General features: G+C 43.9%; 1 protein-coding gene across 3 annotated transcripts in view; it reads left to right on the top strand.

The window, feature by feature from the left end:
* The first annotated feature begins 1,792 nt into the window (after positions 1-1,792).
* The window catches only part of RASSF6 (Ras association domain family member 6), a 77,692-nt gene continuing 53,530 nt past the window's right edge, over positions 1,793-25,954 (top strand). The window contains exons 1-3 of one of the 3 annotated variants that reach the window (XM_088448248.1): positions 1,793-1,811; positions 1,973-2,066; positions 11,177-11,271. In XM_088448248.1, coding sequence (XP_088304374.1) covers positions 11,207-11,271 — 65 coding nt within the window. In that variant the 5' untranslated portion in view covers positions 1,793-1,811; positions 1,973-2,066; positions 11,177-11,206. The other 2 variants (XM_088448247.1, XM_088448246.1) reach the window with 2 other exon arrangements.

Here is a 25,954-nt window from a genome sequence, read left to right as displayed (position 1 = left end):
CTCATACACAGTTCAAATTGCAACTTGAGACAAATTTTTTTATCAAACTGCCATTTTTGGATATTTACAGCAATATTTGGAGATATCTGCTGCGTACGTTCGGCATAGCAAGCCCCTTAGAACTCTATGGGGTTGCGATATGCCCATATGCAGCAAGCTCGGTAAATCATAACTTTAATATATAGATGGCACTGCCTACAGAAACCTATGGGCTTCTTATTCAAGAAGTCCCCGGAGAGGGATTTGAAGGATCTCCTTCCAGTCCTAGCGTCATAAACCTGGAAGTCATAGCTCTGTATTGCAAGAATTGTCCAGGCAGGTAACTATTCATGCATACCAGTGTTACAAAAAAAACAACTCTAAGGGACATATTCAATTAGCCGCAAAAAGTCGGCTAAGTTTCGCTTGCCGGACTTTCCACCTACATCTCGTGTTTTTGGAGAAAAGACTTCTCGTGCGCACAGCCGCTTTACTCCCTATTAATTTCCAAAGGACGCGAAAACGGGACCCAGCAAAACTCAAGCATGCGAAAAGTGCTGTCAGATTTGGAGAAATCAGCCTGACACCCCCCAAAAGATGCACTAACACTGGGGATTACTATAGATACCCCCGAATAGGCATGCTGAAGGTATTTGGGGTACTTAAATGTTCTCAATAGCTGCTAATTAGCGTCTTTGCACAAGTGGTGAAGAATAGCATGTAGACGTTTTTATTGTATAAATTAGTAGTCCCAGCAAATTTTGGGGTACATGAAAATGGGGACTAGCATATTTTAAAGTTGCTAAAGTGAAGTTTTAAAAAACGTAGAAAAATCCACCTACCGCAACCACCTGTAATCTAAAAAACACCTGAGGCATACTTGGGGACCCCCTTGGAGTCTATTTCGCTAGTTTTTAAGTTTGTCCCCCAACTTTGTACTTTTTCACCCCCAAAATGAAAGTACTTTTTTGGGGTGTTCTTAAGTAGTTTTAAACATTTTTTGACACAGTTTACCTTTGGGGGACTGTCCCAAGGCTGCAGGGGGGTCCCTGCCATTTTGCACCCCTAAACCACAAAACTGCACTTTTTTTCGACTGTTATTCATAGGCGAATCTTTTTAGCCTATGCCAATGCATTGACTTTCCGCACCGGTGAAAAATCTTTGGAATTTAATACGGGGATACATTTTTGCCTGGCGAAATGACATCACCGGAAAACGGCTTATCACGGCTAATTGAATATGCCCCTATGTATGCGGATAGGGGTGGGATGTATTGCAATTTGAAAAAAAAATTGCTGCCAAATAAATAAACAAGGATATAAATTCGTGGACCAGATATACAATTTTATTCATCTCGACTGAATGTTCAGCAAATACTAACACGAGCAACACATATATTCCAAATACCAGGCAACAAACTATGCGTATATAATTTATTGTGTTGTATTAATCATTATGTGAATGAAATGATTTAATTCAATGTTTCTCTTTCATTATCTAAAGTTACTGGAAAGTGTGTTATAATTGGTGCGTGATGAGTAATATACAGTAATATATTTGCAATTTCAGTTTTATGATCTACATATTAATAAAGTACCAGATACATGTCCGTGTTACTCAATCTGTCCTGTTAAGTAAAATGTGTCATAATTATAACACTATCCAGGAAGAAATGATACTTTACTTTGTTATTATTAAACATGACTGACTTCTTGTAAATCATGATGGACTTTAAAACTGTCTTTAAAAAAAAAAGTGCTCTATTCCAGACAAGAGTACATGCCCTGCAGTGTCATATCTCAGCCAGACAGAGACCCCTCCCCTCATACAGGTATGGATGAATGTGCACACGGGTGTGTTTCTTCTGCTACTGCTGTCAAGTCAGGTAAACACTCCCAAAATGCACTGAGGCAGAAAGGAGTGGCTTACATTTCCTATACCTGTGCGGCTGGAGAATGATTAACCTTCCATTGTTTTTTATAAACCTTACAGATGAGCCTTCAGGTCATTTGAACACTGTCATGTTGTCTTGGGAACACTGCAAAGCAAGAAGTGAGATGTGTTGTCAGCTTCTTAAAAGAACAAGGTAAGCACAGTCTGAGTGGGGTGTCACTGCAGGGGCAGTAACTTTCACCAGGTTACTGAAATTATCTCCTGAGATACGCTCATAGTATTAACTCTCCTTTCAGTATAGTATATAGGGCATTTTGTATTCAGAAAGGTGAACGTCCTGAGTAAATGTGTAAATGTATACGTCCAATACAGCACTGACTGAGGTCAAATGTGTGATATACAAAAACAGGATTGAAGATTACTGAGCTTCTCTTTATGTACTTATCAAAGCACTCAGCCCTTTTGAACAAATGTTTACCTAAGCTAACGTTTACAGAATAGAGATGAAAGTCTATGCGTTCCCTGTTGTTATGAAACCATGCGTGATGTGCTGACATACTGACTGGGCAGGCCACTTTCCCATAGATGATGCCTAGAACAATATTGCTGCTGTGCCATATATGATTGTGGTCCTGTAATATATGTTTGAAAACATGTAGATGTATTTTTAGCAGACAACACTGGGACATTGTAAATAAAGATGACAAGTGATGTGAATATATGAAATGTGGTCGGCATACCAGGGGTCGGGATGTCGGCATTCAAAATACCGGCGCCGGAATCTCGATAGCAGTCTGAATCCTGGCTCCAGAATCCATTCTGTAGGCTTGAGTTCTTATAAATTACTGTTACAGAATATAAATCATAAAACCCAATGTTGTCATTTCAGAATTTATGAAGCAAGCTTTGTATAATAAGGAATAATATTCCCCATATTGTTGATTACAGATATTAAAAGTCACCTAGCAGCTTTATCAAATGTATAAAAATAAGTGGCTTGCAGCCATGTGCTTTCATGTGGTAAAGGGATTCCTTTGGAATTTCTAATACCCTCAGAATGTTCTGTCAGGGTTATACCATTTTATGGAATACAGGGAGAGATTTAATAAAGCTTGAGGAAAGATATAATTGGAGGTAAATAGCACCAACCAATCAGCTCCTAAATGTCACTTTACAGGCTGTGGGCCTGTTTCAGACCCGCTCGCAAGCGCTTGAGCGCTCGCGAGCAGGTCGATGGTGTGCTCTGCACACGCGCAGCGGCCGCACTGTGTGTGCGCAAGCCCCGGAGCAAGAGAGAAATTCTCTCACTCCGTGGCTAACTACAAAAGGGGCAGCTGTCGATGTTGATCGCGACCATCATCCTGGCCACTCGCAATAGTTGTGGGTGGTTGCCCACAGCTATGCGAGCGGCCAGGAGGCCACACAAAAAAACCAACCAATGCCCTGATTCAGAGCGAGCGCTTTTTCAGAGCGTCTGTCTCTGAATCAGGCCCTGTGTTTGCAAAATGACAGTTAGGAGCTGATTGGTTGGTGCTATTTACCTCCAGTTTTATCTCTCTTCAAGCTTTATTAAATCACCAACACGGTATCTTTAATATTTCTATTGGAGGACAAAAAATACCACAATGCCGCTAATGTTCACTGCGTGCATGCTGCTTTCATTGTCTGGGCCCACCTTTCCCCTAACTTACTCTGCACAGAACATATTGCGGTGGCGGAGCTCAGAAATATAATCCCCCCCCCCCCCCCCCCGGGGCAGGACAGCTAGTTACATATAGTTACAATAATCTAATGTAGTAGTTCCCAAACTACTACCTTAGATTATTGTTACTATTAGTAACTGCAAGGTACATGCAGGGGTGCCACGAGTTGGTGGTCCAGGACCAAATCAAATTATATATGGTCAGTATGATAAGCAAAAGCAGTGGCAGACACTGAGTTTCTCAATAAAATAACTTTTGCCCACCTAAGGCATAGAATTCTACATTTAGGGGCATAGGGCTGATTCAGATGTGGACGCAAATGCCATCGCAGCTGTGATCTCTTACAGATTCGCAATTGCAAAAATATGCTATTGAGTCACTCGTTGTCCAGGGGTTTGAGAAGCCCTCTGAAAGCATCTCACATACTCTGCTCATACACAAAATCGAAAACATTGGGGGGAATTCAATTCAGCGCGATGATGAATAGCCGCGGGAGGGAGCCCGCAGCTATTCAATTCAATGCGCTGTGTGCCTTGTCGGGAAGCAGGTAAGTCAGAGAATGCCGGTTTCTTCGCGACTTAACCTGGGTGTTAAGGCGCGGTAACTGGCATTCTCCAACTAAAGTGCCGGACGTGCGGATGTTAGCGACGCGCTAAGCCGGCAAACAGCTGCGTGCCCAGCACTTTTGTCGGATTTCTCCTTGCATCCCCAGGGGGGGTGCAAGAAGAGATCCTTTGCCCGCCCAAACAGCATGTTGAATTGAATACCTCCGGGAGCTCCCTCCCGCAGCTATTCTACATCGCACTGAATTGAATTCCCCCCATTGAACGCAGATGAGGCGGCCATCGGCATGCTGAGCAACTCTAAGCTGTCGCAGACATAGCAGGTCTTCAGACATGCAGAGGAATACTTTATGGGTGCCCAGAAAACAGTGTTTAAAAGGTCTGACGCGCCTGTGTGTTTTGCTGAACATCTCCCTATTACCTCCCCCCAAACGCTGGCTACCTGTCACTCACTCACTGAATCTTCCGTGTGAGCGTATTCGCTATTCAATCATTGCCTTTGCGCAGTGAGACTTACATGCATGCGCAATGGCTAACACTCACTCAATCTGCCTAAATATCAGCATTACGCCCATATTTGAATCAGGCCCACAGTTATCATAAATCACCATTTTACACCATATCTTATCTCTGCATTTTTTAATAATAAGAGATGATTCTTTGAGACAATTTATCACTATACCCCAGTGAAGAGTTACAGTATAGTGATAGCTTTCACTATCCCTACACTTCTGGGTTTGGTCACAGCCATTCCAATGCGTTACCATCAGACCACACATGCGAATAGAAACATCAGTGAGAAGATGCAGGGAAAGAACGTCTGGACAGCCTAACAGAGAGTGATCATAACATCCTCTCTGGCCATGGTTTCCTCATGATGTTAGATGGCGGTCAGATTCTCTTAGTTACCGGAGACAAGCTCTGTAAAGCAAAGCATAGAGTATTATGGGGAGCCCAGTAGTGAGTAGCTATAGCATTAATAAATAGCAAACGTTCTAATTTTGTTATAAGCCTGTGAAAAATGAAAATTTTTGCTGGTTTGTGGCTTAACACTTTTAAATGTATATAGGCCCTTTAGGCACCAACATAGCGGGCATATGTCCATGCATGCAATGGGTAATATAAATTCTGTTTGCATGAGTAGTGATGTTATCACTCTTTGCATATAGAAGCATAGGTGAGATAATTTCCCTAAATAAAAAGACTAATAATTACACCTAATGGTGTTTCTTTTGATTTTGTGGTCTAACTGTAACTTAATATTGCAGAATTTAGATGCTTTCATTAAGATCACATTCTTTATAATCAAGCACTGAAAATGTGTAGCTAGCATTGACCACTAAAGACACCCTCACTACAGGTTTGTAATAGCAAGAAGTAACACCCATAGGTATCATTTAAGCATGGCTTGTGGGTACGCCACAGGTGTTTCTGAAGCTCTCGGAATAAAGGGTCTCATTTATCAACAAGTGATATTCTGGTTATCACTCGTTACTATTGTTAAATGGAGCTCCATCCAATCAACTTCTAACTGTCATTTTTCAAACATATGACAGTCAGGAGCTGATTGGTTGGAGCACCATTTAAGATTAGTAACACGTGATAACAAAAATATCACTCGTTGATAAATGAGGCCCTTAATTCCATATCAGAGGATCATAATACTTGTGCCTGTTGCATGCTTGTCCGGGAGAGTCATAAACTTTTGGGTTGCTCTCCCAGACTCCGGAAAGAGCGGGTAAGTCTCCCACATACAAATCAAGTCATCAATCCTCTTCACGGGAAGTGGGCATCCTGTGGGTTTGGTCACCTGATTTGCCTTGAATTGCATAATTGTGGACTCTCTCCTGCTGTGAATTTCAATGGATTGCAGCTTTTGAACAATGAGTATTGGAGCTAGTATGACGTAATTGCAGAATTACAGTACTTCCCTCCTGCCCACACTGTGTTGGCTCTAGCAGCGCAGCAGAGCGCCGGTTTGCGGCACATCAGGGGAAGGAGAGAGCTGAGACTGCTGCTGCTCAGCAGCAGTCTCCTTAGACCCTCCCCAGCCCAACACACAGCAGCATGTGTTGGGCAGGGAAGAGAGGCTGTGCAGGTTTGGTACGAAATGCCAGCTCTCAGAATCCTGATGTGATGGTCAGAATCCCGACGCCGACATCCTGACAGGGTTAGGATACCGACACCTGTTGGCAAGTATCCTAATCCTGCCCATATCCTTAACCTAACACTCCCTCCCCACGGCCTATACCTAACCCTCCCCCGTGCAGCCTAAACCTAACCTCCCCCATAGTGCCTAACCCTCCCTCTAGTGCCTAGCCCTAACCGTTAACCCTCCCCCTAACCCAGTGGTGTGAGGTCAGGTGAGACCGGTTAACAGAGCCTTTCCTGTCATACTTAGGTATACTCCAAAGTTTTAACTAAAAAATTATAAGAAACATTTTAAGAAAATATTATAAATATCTACTAATATCTAATAATTTTTATAGTCAAAACTCTGGAGTAAAAAGTGTATGGCAGGTGAGGCACTGCCTCCCCTGTCTACCCTTTTCCGCACATCCCTGATCAAAACACACCAAATTTCCAGCACTATATACTGATGCGCATTTGTATAATGCAGATATGAATCCTTGGGTTATTATATGTATCTGTAAATCTGGCTCTGATACTAGCCAGTGCCTCCCCAGCCATTTACCTCACCGCACGCCACTGCCCTAACCCCACTATTTACCATCGGATGCTGTCGGTTGATGCCGGTATTCTGACTGGTGTTGGGATTCTGGCGCCAGCATTCTGAGTGCCAGCATCTAGACAGCAGGGATTTAAACTACATCCCAGGCTGTGCAACTCTTTTATTTTATTATATTGCTTTACAAATAGGGTAATGTGACTTACGCATTTACTACTAATCCTGTCAAGCCACATCTCTACTCTTTCTGTACTCTATCGTGGGACTTTTTCTTATATAAAACTGGAGTTTATGCTACTGATGGACGCATCTTGAGATGTGTACAACCGAACACATACACATAACTACATGAGTCTTATGGGTCAGATTTGTCAGATCTGTCAGATGAACGATTGAACGATTTTACCGATTTTACCAAAGATTTGAACGATTTGAACGATTGAACGATTTTTGACTGCATTAAAATGAATGGGATCATCCAAGTCTGACTGCAAACACATCAGATGTAAGATATCGTTATCTGACCATCGGGAACGCGCATCATTCAGATCGTTCATCTGACAGATCTGACAGATATGTCAGATTTTCCTTCAGATATGAACAATTGAACGATTTTTTAAATCGTTATCGTTCAGATCTGAAGAAAAATCTGACCGTGTGTATGCTCCATAATACTTGTGTTCAGGCTGTAAATGTGTCCATCTTCACGTGAGTCCAACAGCAGGTTGTTTTTTTTACCTTTAAATTGATTTCCTCTTCAAATTGAAGGACTATCTCACTGGAATCATTGCATCTCCAGCAAACCACGGGCTATTACGTTTGGCCCTGTAAGTGTTTCTTGGTAATGCACAAGCTATGGTAATGCACAATAGATGTTAAGTATATCTATCTACAGCAAAAAATACCTGTTTTCACCAGAGAAAGGTCTTTCCTCATTATGGTATATTTAGCAGATTGCACGATGACCTAAGAATCAGTCAAGTGTAGCTTGACCAGGCAGTGTGTTTTATTATGCAAGCCTTAGTACAGCCGTACTCACTGTTACACTGGTAGAGGAGGAGCATGAAGCGGAGCAGAGTTTTGGCAGATCACCAACCGGTGACTCTCTCAGGTATGCGGTAGTGGTGCAGGTGATGGAACATCAGTCAATGTGGGTGAAAGCTCGCAGGTCTCTCGAGCTAAGGGAGATGTCCATCTCCCACTATCTCATTCATACACAGTAAGCAAGACAGCGCCAGACATGCACAATAATAGTATTGGTGGCCATCTTGGAAAGGGAATTAAGCATCGTCCCTGGAGGAGCCATATTGCCGGCTGCGCAGTAGCACTCCCCACTTCTAACAGTTATGCTATTAGGCAGGTAATTGTTAATGTTATGTGGGTTATGTGTCTCTAATGTCTTGGTCATTGCTACCTATGTCCAAACTCAAACTCACATATTAGAAAGCTCTGCTCATCAAGGTAGATTGGTAGTTTTTGTATGTACTGACTTACAGGAAATTCAGCAACAAGTGTTTATGACTAATGGTAATTTCCTATTAACTGTTACAGGCCATTCCCAAATACTAGGGCTAACAACTAAATTAGACAAGTAAACAACTAATAGATATTCTGCTTTGTGAAACTGTAGATGTGTCTTTAATTTAAAGTGAATATTTTTGTATTAAAATGGTGATCCTGCTGAATACCTCTGGCTATCCCGATTCACAGGTGGTACTTACAATGAAGTGGGTGGCTTCTTTTGTTACATTTATACATTTTGGGAAGTAAGTTGCTACAGAGCGAAGTTAGCTCATGTTTTCAGGGATATTCCACCCTATGAGTGATACTTAGCAATTAAGGGAAATCCAAACCAGTCAGTACAGATGAAACGTTAATACAGACCCATTAGCCTGTTCAGCTCCAGGATGTTGAAGTGTCATAATATGTTTTATCAAATGGTCTTATCTCAGTATATTATTGTAAAGGTACAGTATAAAGAAAATATCATCCAGGTCACACAGATCATATTGTATGGTCTATTAACTCTCCTGAGCATTTCCCTTCTCTTAGATACTTTATTGTCAAAGTGAAGTAAATATGCTCCATTGTTTCATGAGAGTTTAGCAAAATCAGGTGGTAAACTGAAAACTTGCCATTTTATATATGGGGCAAACTCATCTGTCTTTGGTTACAACACTTACACTGAGTACAGTTCATCAGCAGCTATATTGACTGGGTTTCTGTGGTAGATCAGGTGTACATAAGCCTCAGAACACCATGCGCAATGTTACAATATACTAGAAAGCCTTCCCAGAAGAGTGGAGGCAGAACAGTAGGAACCGACTCCATATTAATGCACATGGCTTTGTAATCAAACAAGGGTATTATGTTCGGGTGTCCACATACTTGTGGCCATGTAGTTTATTTATGTATGTATGTATGTACAGTATGGATGTATGTATAACGTATATACATATATTATAGTGCAATATATGTGAAGCTGGCCATCTGCACCAAAGTCTTTGTTTATTTTATTGGCAAATATAGATGCACAATTCAAAGCTCATTCTGGTGAAAAGCATAGCCCATTCTGGTGACCTGTACAGATGGTACATGCTTGTTGTAGACAAATGCAGGTGTTACTCTGTATGCCATTTTCTTCTCATTTTCCTCTCATCATTGCTTCAATTGTTGAACTCTGGTCTCCTTAACAATACTTTGAGAATGCCATGTGATTTACTAAGGCATGTACTTTCCAGTTCAAAGTTTGTCTGGTCATGTCTAAAGCTGAATACTCAATTGATCGGCCAATTTATCTGCTGCCTGACGGCCAGTGTGTACCAGCGATATGTCTGAATGATGTTGTTCACAGACATTTTGCATTGGTTCTGCTGCACAGCCGATGGACAGATATATCTGCAGACATATCTGTCCTTCAGCAAGTGTGTATGGGCAGTCTGCAGACCGAACCCGTCCCCACCCCGCGGGATCCACCGCTACCTGGAAGATGATGGTCGTACAGTATATATGAATGACCATCATTTACAAATATATCTGTAATCACTAGATCTGCAGATATATCTGCTAGGTGTGTACCCCCCCAGCCACCAGGGGGCGTGTCCCGCCCCTTCCTCGCGGCTGCCGCTGTGTGTGTACGGGCGGTCGTACACACCTGCCGATGGACAGATATGTCTGCAGACATATCTGTCCATCGGCTCTGCAGCACAGCCAATGTGATATGTTGGTGAACGTCGACGTTCACCAACATATCGCGGGTACACATTGCCCGACGGGCAGCAGATACGTTGGCCGATCAATTGATTGGCCAATGTATCTGTCAGTGTGTACGCAGCTTTAGTCTAACTTACGATATCTTTACTGAACAATTAAACTTCTGATGACCTTTAGAGAACGCAGAGCTTTTCTTGAGGACAGAAATACGAAATAGAAATGCTAAATGGTACAAAGAGCATTAAATATGCTGTTGCCTAGTAATCAATGTACAGACAATCTGGTGATAATACAGCAAAGAAAACCACTTTTCCTGCTGTATTACATAATGTAGGTCACTGTTTGTGAGGCTTGTGGACTGGTTTGACATCCCTTGGTATATGGTCCTAGGAAAAAAAAATTCTCGAAATATATATATATATATATATTTTGTCTCATCACATAAAGATGTGTTCATATAGCATCAAATACAGCCCTGTTTGATGTGCCACTTACTCTGTGACTAAGCCGTACCATATGTCTCACCATAGTCTTTTTCACAAAATATGCATCGCTAATAGGACAAAATTACAATGCACAGATATGCTGGGCACTGGCTCTAGTGCATGCAGCTGCTGTGTGAGACAGAGAAGCTAACCTCTGTACAAAGGCAAAAGACTAAGGACTGATACAAATGAGCTACTTCATGCTGCACACCACGTACTGTTGTGCTTAATCTGTGACTTTATTCCAAATCCTTTGTGACAAAGTACTCTTCTAGTATGCCTAGTACTGTACACTGTAAACAACTTTGTATGCAGCTTCAATGTGAAGAAGACGCAAAATTTAGAAAAAAAGTATGAAAGTCGGGGAAATGCCAGCTGTGGCGGATCGTCTAAGTCACGACATGCCTCACGCAGCATTACGCAAAAAGTATTGATGTATGAGGACACATCTGTACATAGACTGAGAATAGGGGCACCACAGATCAATAGTTGGTTGTTATCCCATTTCCTAGTCACAAATATTATTTATTTTACACATATTTATAGTATTATTCACATTCCATAGCATTTACTGCATTTCACTCATTTCTTACAAATTTAAAAAAGCCAAGATATTAGCAAATATGAGTTGACACATTTTTGTTTTGTAGGTTTGTAGCTGATTTGGAGTAATTTTAAAAATGGCAAAACATTCGCACTTGGAATCCCCTAAAGCATTGATTAAAGACTCAAAGTACATCACTAGGTAAGTCTTACAAATGTTACCCACCAATACCAATGAACAGTATCATTAACCAAACCTCCAAAGCAGTGGTGTACCTGGATGTTTTTGCACACCTGCCACCCCCTTTCCACCTTCCTTTGATGCTTGAGCAGCTTATGAGCTCCTCTCCCCTTTCATTTTCTCCTCCTGGCTCCAGTTGGTTCCTCTTCGCTGTCAGCCATGCAACATCATGACATTGGTTTGCTATAATACTCGTATCCCTTTAATTAGTGACCCATTTCAATTATACCAGTTTTGTGGCTGATTAAAACCAGGGGAAATGCACCATTGAATTCTGTCAGCCTCAGAACCTGTGCAATTCATATGTGTCTGCCCTTGGTGAAGTCACCAGTCGCACCACCTTTGGTATTCCATGTCTTCATAACTTATAGCTACTTAACGTTGTTCCTCAGACTTACAAGGTGTGCATCCTAGTCTCACCTACCTGGGGAACCAGAGCTTCAGAGTTTTTGCAAGTGTGGAATGAAACAGTGAGACACTTGCCAAATTCAGTAATATCTTATTGGTCAGTGCAAAGAACCCAGTAACTACTAAAACAGCAATAACAACACTAGAATTCAGGCTACAGTAGAATATTTAAAATATTATATTCATTATTACTATAAAAACATATTTTAACATCATTTATAAACAAAGCACAGAACTTAGTAATGCAATAACTAATTTGGATCTCTTTTTGTGGTAGCAATTTTCTTCTTCAATTGAAACCTAAGGTTAAATAGCACGATAGAACATTTCCAATGCAAAGCTGTTGCTAAGGCACATATTTTGCATATTATACTGCTGCTATTTATGGATACAAAACAAGTTGCAAGGCATGTTCAAGAAAATCATTTGGGTGTGATGTAGCAATAATAACTCAGTCTGGTATTTATCAAACAAGTAGAACTTTTTTTGTTGTGTAACAAAGCTATATTTTCACAATCTATAAAAACAATATCCTCACACTGTTCCCCAAAATGTTACTTAAACGCAACAATGAAGCAGGGCAATTTTCCACCCTGTACTGGTCTCGTCCACCAAAGACATGTGATTTCATGATGTTACGCTGAGGCATGAGGTTTTCAGCATCAGGAATAGGTTCGCTGCTCAGAGCATCACTACAACCCAAAGGCAGTTGCCGTGATGCAGCAACGGTACTGCCACAAGTGCTCTGCGCCCTTGGTGGTGGCACAGCTCACACACCCCACACACCCCTGGTTACAGCTTTGCAAAAACAGGTTCCGGTGTTTAGTCTCTTATAGTAAGATCCCAACAGCCTGCATGTACATACCACGTCTTTACTCATTTATTCAAGCAGGAGTGAGGAGAGTATGGCCCGTCCTTGTTAGATAGGCAGCATTTGACATCCTCAGGTAAGAACATTTTTATAACCAAGGTTCGCATAGGCTATTTCATTGAATTACATTTCTATACATTTAAGAAATTTTGAAACTATTTTATATGTTTTCCAGTTGCATAGCAAGTTGTAGTCTTTAAAGAGTTGATATTCACTGGTTATATCTCACTACATTTACATACTACACAGACCTTTTTTAGGCTTAGACCCAAACAGAATACAAAAATGCATCTGAAAAAAGTAGACTAGAAGCTCCCAATTCCACTGACATTGCAAAAAAACAAAAAAACAACAACAATTATACACAAAAATATAGCTGTATACGTAAGATGGGCAGAATATAATAAGTTGCAAATTTTCATCAGCTTTTAAGTTGCAGCAAATTACGTGATTTTTCTCTCAAAGTCAACGATTTTGAGCCTCAGGGGTTTATGTACGAAGCCTCAGGTTGTAAAACCCGGCGCTTTTGATTGTGTCTGTGACCGATATTTCAAAGGGCAACACTTAAAATAGCTGTGCCTTGCTGGTAAAAGCATTGCACTTTTAAATGGGTGTGGTATAGAAATCAACAGTGACAGTGTTTAGAAAGACACTCAATAGGTCAACACCAAATGGTTGACAGGGTCCAAAGGTTGACAAGTACAAAAGGACAACTGACAAATGGTTGATAGTATAAAAGGTCGACAGGGACAAGTGGATGATACAAAAATGGTCAACACTTTTTTCTGTAATTTATGTCTAATCCTCACCCTAACCCTCCCCCTAGTGCCTAACTCTAACCCTCCACCTGGTACCTAACCCTCTGTTGTTAACCTAACCCTACCTTAACCCTAACCCTCCTCCAAGTACCTAACTCTAACCGTCCCCTCCAGCAGCCTAACCCTAACCCTCACCCTAACTCCTAATCTTAAAAATTGTGAAAAAAACATGTCAACAATTTTTGTGTCAACCATTAGTCCCTGTCAACATATTACATTGTCGACTATTTCTCAAACAACCTTTTGTACCTGTCGACCTATTGACTGCCTATCTAGACACTGGTTCTTTCATCCGGAACCCCCTTTAAATATATGAACATTAATACGATCAGAATAACTGGGTACAGGTATTACAATCTGATGCTTCGTAAATATACCCTTTAGTATGATAATCAAGTGAGTTTCAGCTATTTGTGGCAAGTAAGAAAACACAGAAATTTGCTGAAACTTGTCAGAAAATGGCTGTGGCCAGTGTGATTGCTCATATTGCATGCATTTAGAGCCCTCTGTATGAGCAGAACATAATAAAAAGACACATTAAACATATATTTCTTTGTCACTAATTAAGACTCAATTTAGGGTCCCCAAAAATAATAAAAATATTGATGAGCAATAATATTTTTATATTAACTAGAGCCATATTAATGCTAGAAGCACCAATTATATTACAAACTTGGGGCACTGAAAGTACCAACATAGATGTACTTCTATCATTACTTGACTAGTATGGCCTCAGTTAACCTAAAAATATTATTGCTCGCATCATGTTATTTATAAATATTATTGCCCCCAATAAGAAAATCTTTAATTGTGGCTGATCAATATGTTTGGGGACCCTTAACTGAGTATTAATTAGTGACAAAGTAATACAAATGTTTAAGTTGACTCTCTATTTTGTTCTGAGCAGACAGATAGCTCAGAAGACATACAATCAGACCAATCTCGCCATTCAGAGGCACTTTTCTTTCACGTTTTTTTCTGGTGCATTTCCGGCAAGTTACAGGGTATTACATCTGATGAATTGTATGTATAATCTTTTAAAACTTGGGATAGAGACTTGCATCCTTTTGAAAATGATTCTGGTAACTTTGGGGGGCGATTCAATTGTTTTATGGCCGCCCAAACGGAATGTGCGCCCAATTGTTGCTCCGTTTGGGTGCCCATGCCTCGTGTGCGTGCCCAAAAACACAGGGTTTAGCCGCGTATAGCAGCTAACTCTATCTAAAGCCTTGCTTTGGGTGCTCAGACAGCCGACTTATCGCACCTTTCTGCTCACCACCTCAGGAGGCTGCAGGAAGAAATTTGTCTAACCGCGGCTATGCATGTCTGAACGGAGCAACAATTGAATCGTGCCCATTAGTTTAGGTACCCTATTGTGTCTAGTTGCATTTTATGACATACTGTATGGAAACTTTAAACTCACCAGAAACTAAACAGTTTTTCCAAAATCGGACTCCTACTGTCTAATTTCTTCGAAAAGTTATAAGAGATACATTGGTTTATCGCTTCCAACCTTATACAACCTTCTTAACTAAACTTAACTTAATAATAAATAATGACACAGACACAAAGCAGCTTGGCTAAAAGGTCACAGCTTTTTATTTGATAATTAATTAATCAATTAACCTAACCGAGGTGGCAAGAGACGCTGCAAGCTCAGTTCTAGCTTTTAAATACGAATGACTCGAGGGACGACTAAAACGACCCTCCTGTAGACGCAGTTACGATGTGGGGGTCTCTCTTCCCTCCTGAGCCAATCCAAACACCTCCGTACAAAAAGCGTTCGGGTCTCCTCGTACAGAGAAGGACAAATTCGCCACGAACCTTGAGGTCAAGCGCCCCCACAACGTTTCCTTGCGCCACATGAAGCCACTGAGCTGCAGCGAACTCCCGCCTGCTGTGCCTGCCCTAATGAGGGAAGAAAAATTCTTATACTAAAATTAAAATTGAGAACATAACAACAAACATATGAGGGTGGGATGGTGGGTTTCCTGAAAAGATCACAGCAAGAGGCTGACCCTAGGGAGAGCCCTAACCTATATACCCTAACCTGACCACTCCTACAAGAAACCCTAATAGGCTGGAGACTAACCTCCTGACACACTGACATCACTAAGTCACCTGAGCCTACAAGCCTGTCAATCAAAGCCATCAGCAAAAAAACAGTTCCCTTATCTTCACTCAAACTTAGGCAGTCTTCGCTTGTTATAAGAGATACACTGGTTTATCGCTTCCAACCTTATACAACCTTCTTAACTAAACTTAACTTAATAATAAATAACGACACAAACACAAAGCAGCTTGGCTAAAAGGTCACAGCTTTTTATTTGATAATTAATTAATTAATTAACCTAACCGAGGTGGCAAGAGATGCTGCAAGCTCAGTTCTAGCTTTTACATATGAATGACTCGAGGGACGACTAAAATGACCCTCCTATAGACGCACTTACGATGTGGGGGTCTCGCTTCCCTCCTGAGCCAATCTAAACGCCTCCGTACAAAAAGCATTCGGGTCCCCTCGTACAGAAAAGGACAAATTCGCCACACACCTTGAGGTCAAGCGCCCCCACAACGTTTCCTTACGCCACATGAAGCCACTGAGCTGCAGCGAACTCCCGCCAAACCAGGCAACAAAGGAAGACTGGCCCGCCACCAAAGAAAAACTAATCTAGAAAGGAAAACAGATCCTTGATGAACAGCCCAAGGCCAAGGGCATTTAAATGCACACCATCCGGGCGAAAATAACGATCCATGTCGCCAGTCAAAAAGCTGTGACGCACAATAACACCTCCCAAGGAAAGCACATACCGATCCACCGCCACATTCACCTTCTTCCCCGTTCTATTCACAGCCGAGTAATTGAGAGCGCCCCTCCAAGTTAAACGAGGAACCATTTCTGACCAAACAATCCGAACTCCTTGCCAACGCATTCGCACCTCCTCCAATAAACCACGCAACCGCACAATCCATTCCACACCTTTCAGATGACCCACATCATTACCACCAACGTGCAACACCAACCACTCCGGTGCTCCCCAAGAAGCCACAGATGAGATCAACAAATCAAGAAAAGCCTCCACACGCAAACCCCTCACTCCAATCCATCGCACGCTCCGTCCACCAAGCAACAAACTAGCACGTTTAGCCAGACCATGCTTCTCTGCCCAAAAAACATAGGAATGACCCACAAACCAGACCTGTCCATCTTCCCTTGCAGGTGCTGAAAAGGAAAAAGAAGCCTAACAATGAGAAACTGTAGAAAACCACCACCACGACACAACTTATGAAAGAAAACATAGCGACTAGCTAACAGGGATGCATAAAAGGGGGAAACAAAGAACCCGAGTGAAGAAGAAAAACTAAAAAACCCGACCCGTGAACCAAAGTGGTCAAATCATGGCTCTCGGGGGGGAAAACAAAAAAATCCCTTCACACCCCCAATTGTTGAACGCTAGCCGTTCATCAATTGGCGGGTAAACAACATTTTCGGGTTAGCAAGGAGCGCACTATAATTTATCGCAGCGCACATAAGACTTGTAAGCCGCAGATTTCCATCTACCTACTTGTTGAATACCTGCAGGCGAAGCCCCTGCTAAAGCTGCGCAAGTAGCTGCACCTATGCGAAAAGAATGAGTCCCAAACGCTAAGACGTCTAAGCCTAACTCGCCTAAGGTGCGCCTAAAAATAGCAGCAAATTGGAACTTAGTAAGGGGTGTGCCATCGATGTGCACCAGCCACTGCGATCCTCCAGATGGGCGCACACCCATGTAGGAGGATGCCAACTTAACGGGGCACACCAGATTGCCGTCCTGACGATGCAGAGTAACCCATCTACCTCTCCCTGTCTGATCTGTCTTGGAGAATTTTAATTTACATAACACAGTACAATCCCTAAACACAACATCCGATAACAACAGGCCGGAGGAAGCCGACTTTTTACTAGCCGCCACTAACTCACCAACTCGGAATGCACCGTAAAATGCGACCGCAAAAGCCAAACTGAAAAGCGCCACTTCAAATGAATCCGTAGTTACCTTTTCTAAAACCGACAGCAAAGACTGCAGCAGCTGTTGGTCCACCGGCCTGCGTGAGTCGGCGCGAACGGGGCACTCCTTGGCCCAACCTTTAAGGGCTCTCGTTAACATAAATGATTTAGTGGGGTCGTAATGACCTTTAAGTTTGCAAAAGAACGATATCCCCGCGAGCGCCGCAACCACGGAAGCTTTGGACCTGTCCTGTTGGTGTTTAAACCAGACAAAAGACAGGATCAAGTCCTGGTCAGACTTACCCTCCATGGCAGGCTGGGCGCAATGAGCCCGCCAATCCTGCCAGGCCGCCGAGTATGTTCTGAGGGTTGACGGGGCAAGTGAATGCCGTGCCAAACCTTCTAAGCCGGCCTGATGATCTGCCATACAAACGAGGGGCAAATTAAACCTTCAGGAGAAGAAAGGGGGCTAGGGAGCGAAAACACGCAAACTGGAAATGAGACAATGCGTCAGCTATCTCATTGGCTGTGCCAGGGACATGACACGCCGTGAGACTAATATTCGACTCCAGGCAACGCAACAGCAAATGACGCAATAGGCACAATGCAAAGGGGGAAGCCGCTCTCTGATTGTTTATGGCGTGTACAACACCTAAATTGTCACACAAAATTTTACGTGCCGGTTGCTCAAACGATTCCGCCAAAGCTCGACAGCAACCACTATGGGAAATAATTCCAAAAGTAATAAGTTGCTGGTAAGGCCCTCGCTGCGCCATTCTGGGGGCCACGGGGCGGCGCACCAGTCCCCATCAAAATAAGCCCTGAAGCCAGATGACCCGGCAGCGTCAGTAAAGAGCTGCAGCACCTTGTTGGCCACGGGGGGCGAAGGCCAAATGCGTTCGCCGTTAAACTGAACCAGGAATCTGGCCCAAACCCGGAGATCATCTTTAATCTTGGCCTACAGACGGATGTAGTGATAAGGACGGAGTACCCCTGCCGTGGCCCTTTCAAGTTTCCTGCAAAAATCCCTGCCCATCGGGATCACCCGGCAGGCAAAGTTGAAGGAACCTAACAGCGATTGAACTGCGCGCAATCTCACCTTATCAGTGGACAAACAACATGCCACCATATCCAGTAATTTTAACACCTTGTCTTGGGGGAGTCGACAACCACCCCCTAATGTGTCAATCTCAATACCCAAATACGACAAACGGGTACTGGAACCTTCTGTTTTATCTGATGCTACTGGAACTCCTAGAGTCCGAAAAAGCGTTTGAGCGGAGAAGAGGAGGTCTGCACAGACGTCGCTCCCTCCTGGACCCACAAAGAGAAAATCGTCCAAATAATGCGCTACCCCATCCCGACCAGTACCGGCCTGGATGCACCAGTGCAAAAAGGAGCTGAAACTCTCAAAATAGGAACAGGAAACCGCACAACCCATGGGCAAACATTTGACAACAAAATAGCCAGTTGGCAGACAAAAGCCCATATAGCGCATAGCTTCCGGATGCAGCGGCAGCAGACCATAGGCCGACTCAATGTCGAGCTTCGCCATCAACGCTCCCTGACCAAAATGGCGAACGAGGCCTAGAGCCTCGTCAAATGACTGATATACCACTCTGCAGGCTGACGCAGGCAGGGCATCATTGACAGAAGTGCCCGGAGGGTAGGATAAGTGTTGAATTAATCGGAACTTGCCTGGAGCCTTCTTGGGAACTACACCTACCGGAGAAATGGAGAGATTCCGCAAGGGGGGAACAGGGAAAGGGCCTTCCATCCTCCCCAACAGAACCTCGGCCTGAACTTTGGCGTGCAAAACATCCGCATGATCTATGGCTGAACGCAAATTACGCTGGGCGCAAACAACTAGTGGATCCGAAATTGGCAAACGAAAACCTATTGAAAAACCTTCTAACAAGAACTTAGCCTCCTCGCACAAGGGGTACCATCCTAACCAACGGGAAAAAGCCTCTAAGCAAATAGGGGATCTGGCCTTAGCTAGCAGCCCTTGCTACCTCGGGGGGGTCGGATAAGTTGACTCCTGATGCCCGTCGACAATCTTTGGCCGGGAGGTCACCACTGCAGAGGCGGCAGTGACGAAAGCGACACGAGGCGCCTCGGGTGCACCTGAAGTAATTAAATGCAAAACATTTGCCTCTCGCTGAACCCGTTGCACCTGGCTTAAAAGATGACGAGGACTTACGTGGCTGGGACCCCTCCAAAGGGGGGCGACGGTTTTGGGACACCTCCAACCATACCTCAACGTCCTTCACGCCAAATGGCAGGACGCGTCTACCTTCGTGCTTTCTGCGAAATTGCACATCATAATCACGCCATGCCACACCCCTGAAACGCACGAACATGTCATGCAGCAAAAAAATATATTTCAGAACATTAACGTGCTCGTCCGCCCGTGCGTAGAGGTAGCATGCCGCAAACACTAGCATACCCTTCAACCAGGCACTAAAATTGCAAAAAGCCTCCTCGCCCAAACCCCCAGGTTTCTATGCTTTCACTAAACCTTTCTTAGTTTCTTCTGTGAGCGAGAAAAAATCCACAAATTTTCCTCTGCGGATCTTTTCCTGAACGCTTTTTCGCAATCCGCGCAGGATTGCTGTGTTCGCGCAGTGCACAGCATCCGAGCCTGGTTCAGGCTCCTCGGGCATTGCTGCCTCAGCTCTCTTGCTGCTATTATCTGTTTTCCTAGCAAGGCGGCGCGCAACCATCCTAGCAATTTTTCGCGGGCGCGCAGGAGAGCCAGAGGAATGAGAAGAGGAACTGGAAAAAGAACACGAGGAATTAGACAAATCACACTCACCATCCTTTGAGGGACCCGGAACCGAGCCATCTACTTCTTCATGAGGAGAAGCCACCGGCCGAACAGCCGGGGTAACTTCGGGACGATCAGCGATAACAGCCACACTGGCTGAAGAAACTTCTGTTGCGGATCCACCTGCAGCCGCCGTACCTGAAACTTCATGAACATGGTGAGTCACAGGTAACGAGATCTCAGGCAACGGGGCTGGAGGTGTCAGGGGACGGAGAGAAAGAGGGGGCATGGGCGGATCTGCCCCGGGTGGGGTGGGAACGCGCTGCGAGGTAGAAGGGGCCAAAGTGACTGAAGAAGGTGTAGTGACTGGAGCGGGCTAGGGAGGTGTGCAGCTGAATAGGAAGAAGTAACCAAAGAGTAAAAGTAAGTTTGGTGGGGAAAGGGCTGCAAAAAGGGGGGGTAAGAGGGGAAGGAAGGTGCAGAGAAATGGGGGAACCCCAGGGTGGGGGGTGCCACGGAAACGGATGGATACACCGGAGAGGCAAAACCAGAGCTCCATGCAGCTTGACCCCAGGAAGGCCAGCTATTGAAGAAACCGGGGCCGATGAAAAATAGGGAGGTTGAGTGATTGCAGTATGTAACCATGAGACTTGAGAAACCCCAGGGGAGGGGAAAGGGCCAGAGGGACCGGGATTCGGAAATGTCTGCCAGGGGGCAGCAGCTGCATAACCAAAACCCGAACCCTGAAGTATCCCAGGGTGTCTGGGAGGTGAGGCCAGCACATTATTTAAAATGGCCACCGCAGGTGAAATGGCCGCCGGGCCCGCCGCACAGGCAAGGGCACCGGAGCCATCACTGATCCCGCCGGAGCCTTGTGTCACAGGTGACCCCGCCGTTGGACGCACTGCTGTAATAAGCGGCGCATCCAGGTAAGCAGAGTGACCGACGGGAGGCGCGTACAGCCGCAGACCCGCCGGAGCAGCAGAAGGAGGGAGTGGTGAGGGCGTGCGTGACACGTGACCCGCGTGAGAAGGGACTCCCGCCGGCGCGGCCAGCGCAGTAGGAGCGGCGGGCACATGAGGTGAGTCACCCACCGCAGCCGCCCGCGACGTGTCCCACGGCGGCTGAACGCCGGACGGGGGGGACCAGAGCAAAGCCGCCAAGTCCTGCGGGAACCTCGCCCAGGGGGGGCACAGACTGGCGTGCCGCGGTAAGCGCTGGGGTGGTGATGGCCGGGGGTGTAAGGGATGTGCACACCATAGGATGGGGCGGGGGGGTGGCCACCCGACCGCATACCACTGCAGAAAGTCCGCCAGCCGGCGGGGGGGGGGGGGGGGGAGCGGAGCGACGTGGACGGGGCATACTGTAATTTGGCACAATATAGGGTACTCAGCCTGTTTTCCTGAAAAGATCACAGCAAGAGGCTGACCCTAGGGAGAGCCCTAACCTATATACCCTAACCTGACCACTCCTACAAGAAACCCTAATAGGCTGGAGACTAACCTCCTGACACACTGACATCACTAAGTCACCTGAGCCAACAAGCCTGTCAATCAAAGCCATCAGCAAAAAAACAGTTCCCTTATCTTCACTCAAACTTAGGCAGTCTTCGCTTGTTATAAGAAATGAATTACTGAAAATGTTAAATTAAGTTGCAAATTAATAGTGGCCTTGTTTTCTGATCACTGCCATTTATGTATCTGTCTGTAGATTTCACAATTAGAACCTCGATGGGAATGCACCTTGTATGTGTAGTTGTAATTACTTCAAAGACATACATGTGGTTCAGAAAAAACATATACAATTTTGGGGATCCCATTAATTTACTGTAGACATGAAGTGTCGACGGAGCTTCACAATGTGCCGGGGTACTGCTTGCGAGGAATCTCTGTCCCGGTGAATCATTTCGCCACACTTGTAGATTGCCGCATACGACTTTTGCAATTGCGAAAGCCTTCATATGCCTGCAGTTGGTCTTACCTAACAACTGTTCCAACCTGTGTGGTGGATTGTTGCTGCATGAACTTCTGCAGCAGCTCACACACACACAGTTTGCTTAACACTGTCAGAACCTGTGTCACTGCAGGGAAGAGGAGGAGAATGGGGGAAGGATCAGCAAAGATCCCTCTCCTCAGCCTCCCTCATGGGCAAAGCAGAAGAATGTGGGAGGAATTTGGAAAGATCCCTCTACCACCTTTAAAACAGAGGAAAGGCTCTGCTAACACCATTTGAAGAAGGCGTTCGTTTACTGTGGCTAGCTCCTAATTTATTTCACAAGTGGATTGCAAATCTAACCTGATCGCATTTTCCATTAGAGGTATGGCAAGTGCGATCAGCATTCAAATCAGGTGCAAATTTTAGGACATAGCCACATTCATAAGCCACCAATGACATATGTTTCCCCATCTCCACCAAGAGCATTCCCAACTCTCCCTTACCCACTCTGTATTCAACATCTCTCTGCCTCTCCCAGCAAACTAATGGTCACACTCACTTCCATTACATAATGACTTACAGTTTTCTTTTATTATTGTTCTATTTATTATTTCAAACCCTTACATGTGTGTGTCTCATCAGGAGGCAGTAGTGTTAAACTCTTTGCTTTAATTCCAACATGTTCATATATACCTGAATATAACACACACCCTGTGCACAGGTATTTATCTCCTCTTACCTGTCATCATTTGTTTATTCTGCTTTCATGATCCCCTGTGTCTTCATGTTTCACAAAGTGCAAATTTCCAGTGGAGTCTGCATACTGCAGGTGACATAAGCCTGTGAGTCATGCAATCTACAAAGGCCCATGGGAGGAGGCACTGCAGGAGTGCATGACCAGCAGCTCCATCTCGTCCATTTTGGACTGTTTTGCAACCACTGTGCTTCTGGAATAAAGTGAGCAGTGTCTGTGGTTCTTTTAAAATGTAAAGTCTTTACTGGCACTTTTTTGGCAGAGAGGGAAGAGTTTCTAGGCATCTGGAAACCCACATTCCTATGTGTGTGCCTGCTTGAATTGGAATAGATTTTGTAGTGGTAAACTTGATAAAAACAGTGTTAATTTCATACATGCATATTCTACTGGAATATCTGGCATTTTAGGGAGCTCCCCAGGAAGAGAATACAAATCTCCTACAGCATACCTCCCAACATGACCCTCTCCAGGAGGGACACAATGCTCTGGTCCTGGACTTCCCTGGTAATTTATGATTGGTGGCGGCTCCAGAGGTGGGGCTGCAGCACAGTCCAAAATTCAAATAGGGGAGTCACACCAACTGCCAGTGAGTCCCAGCCAGTGATGTTTGGCAGCATTTGAAATGACAGTTGGTGTGGCTCCCTATTTGAATTTTGAACTGTGCTGCAGCCCCACCTCTTACCAGGGAAGTCCAGGACCAGAGCATTGTGTCCCTCCTGGAGAAGGTCATGTTTTGAGGTATGCTACAGTAGTCCCACCATATCCCCCAGTGGAGTGGGCTTGATCATGTGATTCGTGGTGAATTGCATCATCATGGCACTGCCCCTAGCTGCTCAATGGCACAAAATATGGCATTAAGAAATGAGGAACATGATAAGCTGCACCCCCGTGCCTAACACCTGGTCATCCCCCCTGGGATCTTCCAGAGGGCAATTTGAAAATGATGACAAGTATGATTCATTTTAAAGACCAGTATGTCTGCAATTTACTGTAGCAGCTATGTGAAATATTATATGTAGCGTTCATAAGCATTAGTAGGACAGATGTCTTAGACCTTTGTGATATGAATTTACATCTGATACATGCTGCTTTTTACTGACACACAAACACTAATTCCAAAAATTAATTTAGGCTTACATTATGACATATTGTTTTAATGTTATATTATGGGATGGCACAAGGTGGTTCTTATTCCATCAATAATGTGTCTCTAGGAGGGGACATAAAACTACCATTATACGCACACCGCGGATCTTGGAAGATCATGGGAAAGATGTGGGTATGCACCTATCCTATAAAGGAAGTCTTGAGGGGGAATAGGGACTTACATTATTTGGGATGTTTTAAAATAACATTTTAACAATACATTTTCTGCATGTCTAAATATTACACATTATACGATGGTATTTCCTAGTTCAGGGTTGTAATGCAGTTCTACATTTACCTCAGTATTCATATTGTCACTACTGACCACCATCATAATTTCATTCTTCCGGTTTACCTTATCTTTACATTTTCCACACTTCACCACAGTAGGAACACCCCTGACACATATGCCAATTACTATGATGACAACCAGTATGAGGATCAGGAGGTTACCTATACTTGCGATCATTTCCTGGACCCACTCTCCTACACCTGAGAACCATTTCACTGGGTTCAACCATGAAACCCATTCCTCTACCTTCTCCTCTACTTCAGCCACTAAAGCATTATGGTTCTTTTGAAACTCCCATTTTAGCTGCAGAATTTCATCCATCTTGTAGTCTATTACCTCCTTAAGGTCGCTGGTATTGTTTGTAATATAAGTGCAACACTTTACTCCAAATTGGGTGGCCAAAGTTACGCAATACCCTCCAGTGACAGCTGTTAAATAATTTAACACTAGTCAGTGTTGCACTAGTTCTTTCTTGTATGCTTGCAACTCCCTACCTGTATACCTGAATGTGTCATTATACCATCTCGGTGATATTATCTATTAATTTAGCAAGATCTTGGATATACAGTACTGTATCTAAAATTTAGTGTACCCCGAGTGATCCTGATGGGATCCAATGCTACTAAAACTTGAAAGCCAGTTGTCTCACTAATTAACTGAGTGGCTTTATGCACATCACCAGGTATCATATTTCTTTTGTCCCAGTGTTCATACTGTGTGTGAAGATATGGTGATGGTGTGTTTTTATAAATACCAAGCATTTCAACATGTGTGAGGGTCATAACCTCTGGGACTACTCTTCCCAGATAACACAAACCTTCGGAACTCGGAGAGAGCCACTTATATGCTTTCCTTCCACAAATACAATATACATCATCTGGGAGAACATAGGGAATAGTATGCATCATGATCATCAAACACATTTCCCTCACAAATGATCCTATCTCAGGTTCTCCCATCTGGCAAATACATGTTTCTGGTTGTATAATCTTAGCACAGTACCCTTCTGGTATTCTACCAACCATTTCTTTGGTGTTACTCAGTGTATATTTATACCGGAAGTGTCTTCCACCTGACCTAATTTTGCGTAACAGTTCATAATTCAATGATCATGGTCAGCTCTTAGTGAGAAGGTCATCGTCTGATTATTCCCAGTCACCTCCCAACTTCCTGGTTCATTGGAGTTGGTGATGTTTAAACATAAAAGTGATTTGTCTACTTGATACTGGTGGAGCTTAAAATGGGGTGGTTTGGTATTAAGAAATTTTCCGTCCAGTGTCTTCCCTTTTTGCAATTCTAGGATTTCAGAGATATTTAACGGGAAGGGCACTAATCCTACATTATGCTGTCCTTGTGGCACATGAGAGCACACCCAACAGTCAGTTTGGTTAAAAATGTTGCCCACCATGGTGTGATAATCCTCTAAATGATACCCACCCCAATACTGATTATACTTGGGTTGACACCGTTGGATGCATCTCTCATCAATTACGGACCCACAGAACTCACACATACAATAATCCTCAGACGATAGACCTTCACACTGTCTCCGAGTATCCAAAATAGCAGATCTCTTAACAATTACAGTACTAAGATTGGTCAAACACTCCCCTGATTGGCATAGCACTCCTCCTTTCGACTCTACTCCATCAATTCTGTCATCAG

The sequence above is a fragment of the Taudactylus pleione genome, unplaced genomic scaffold, assembly GCF_031769625.1.
Source record: "Taudactylus pleione unplaced genomic scaffold, aTauple2 ptg000454l, whole genome shotgun sequence".
In the NCBI taxonomy this organism is placed as follows: domain Eukaryota; kingdom Metazoa; phylum Chordata; class Amphibia; order Anura; family Myobatrachidae; genus Taudactylus; species Taudactylus pleione.
This window is presented reverse-complemented; position numbering and strand designations above follow the sequence as displayed.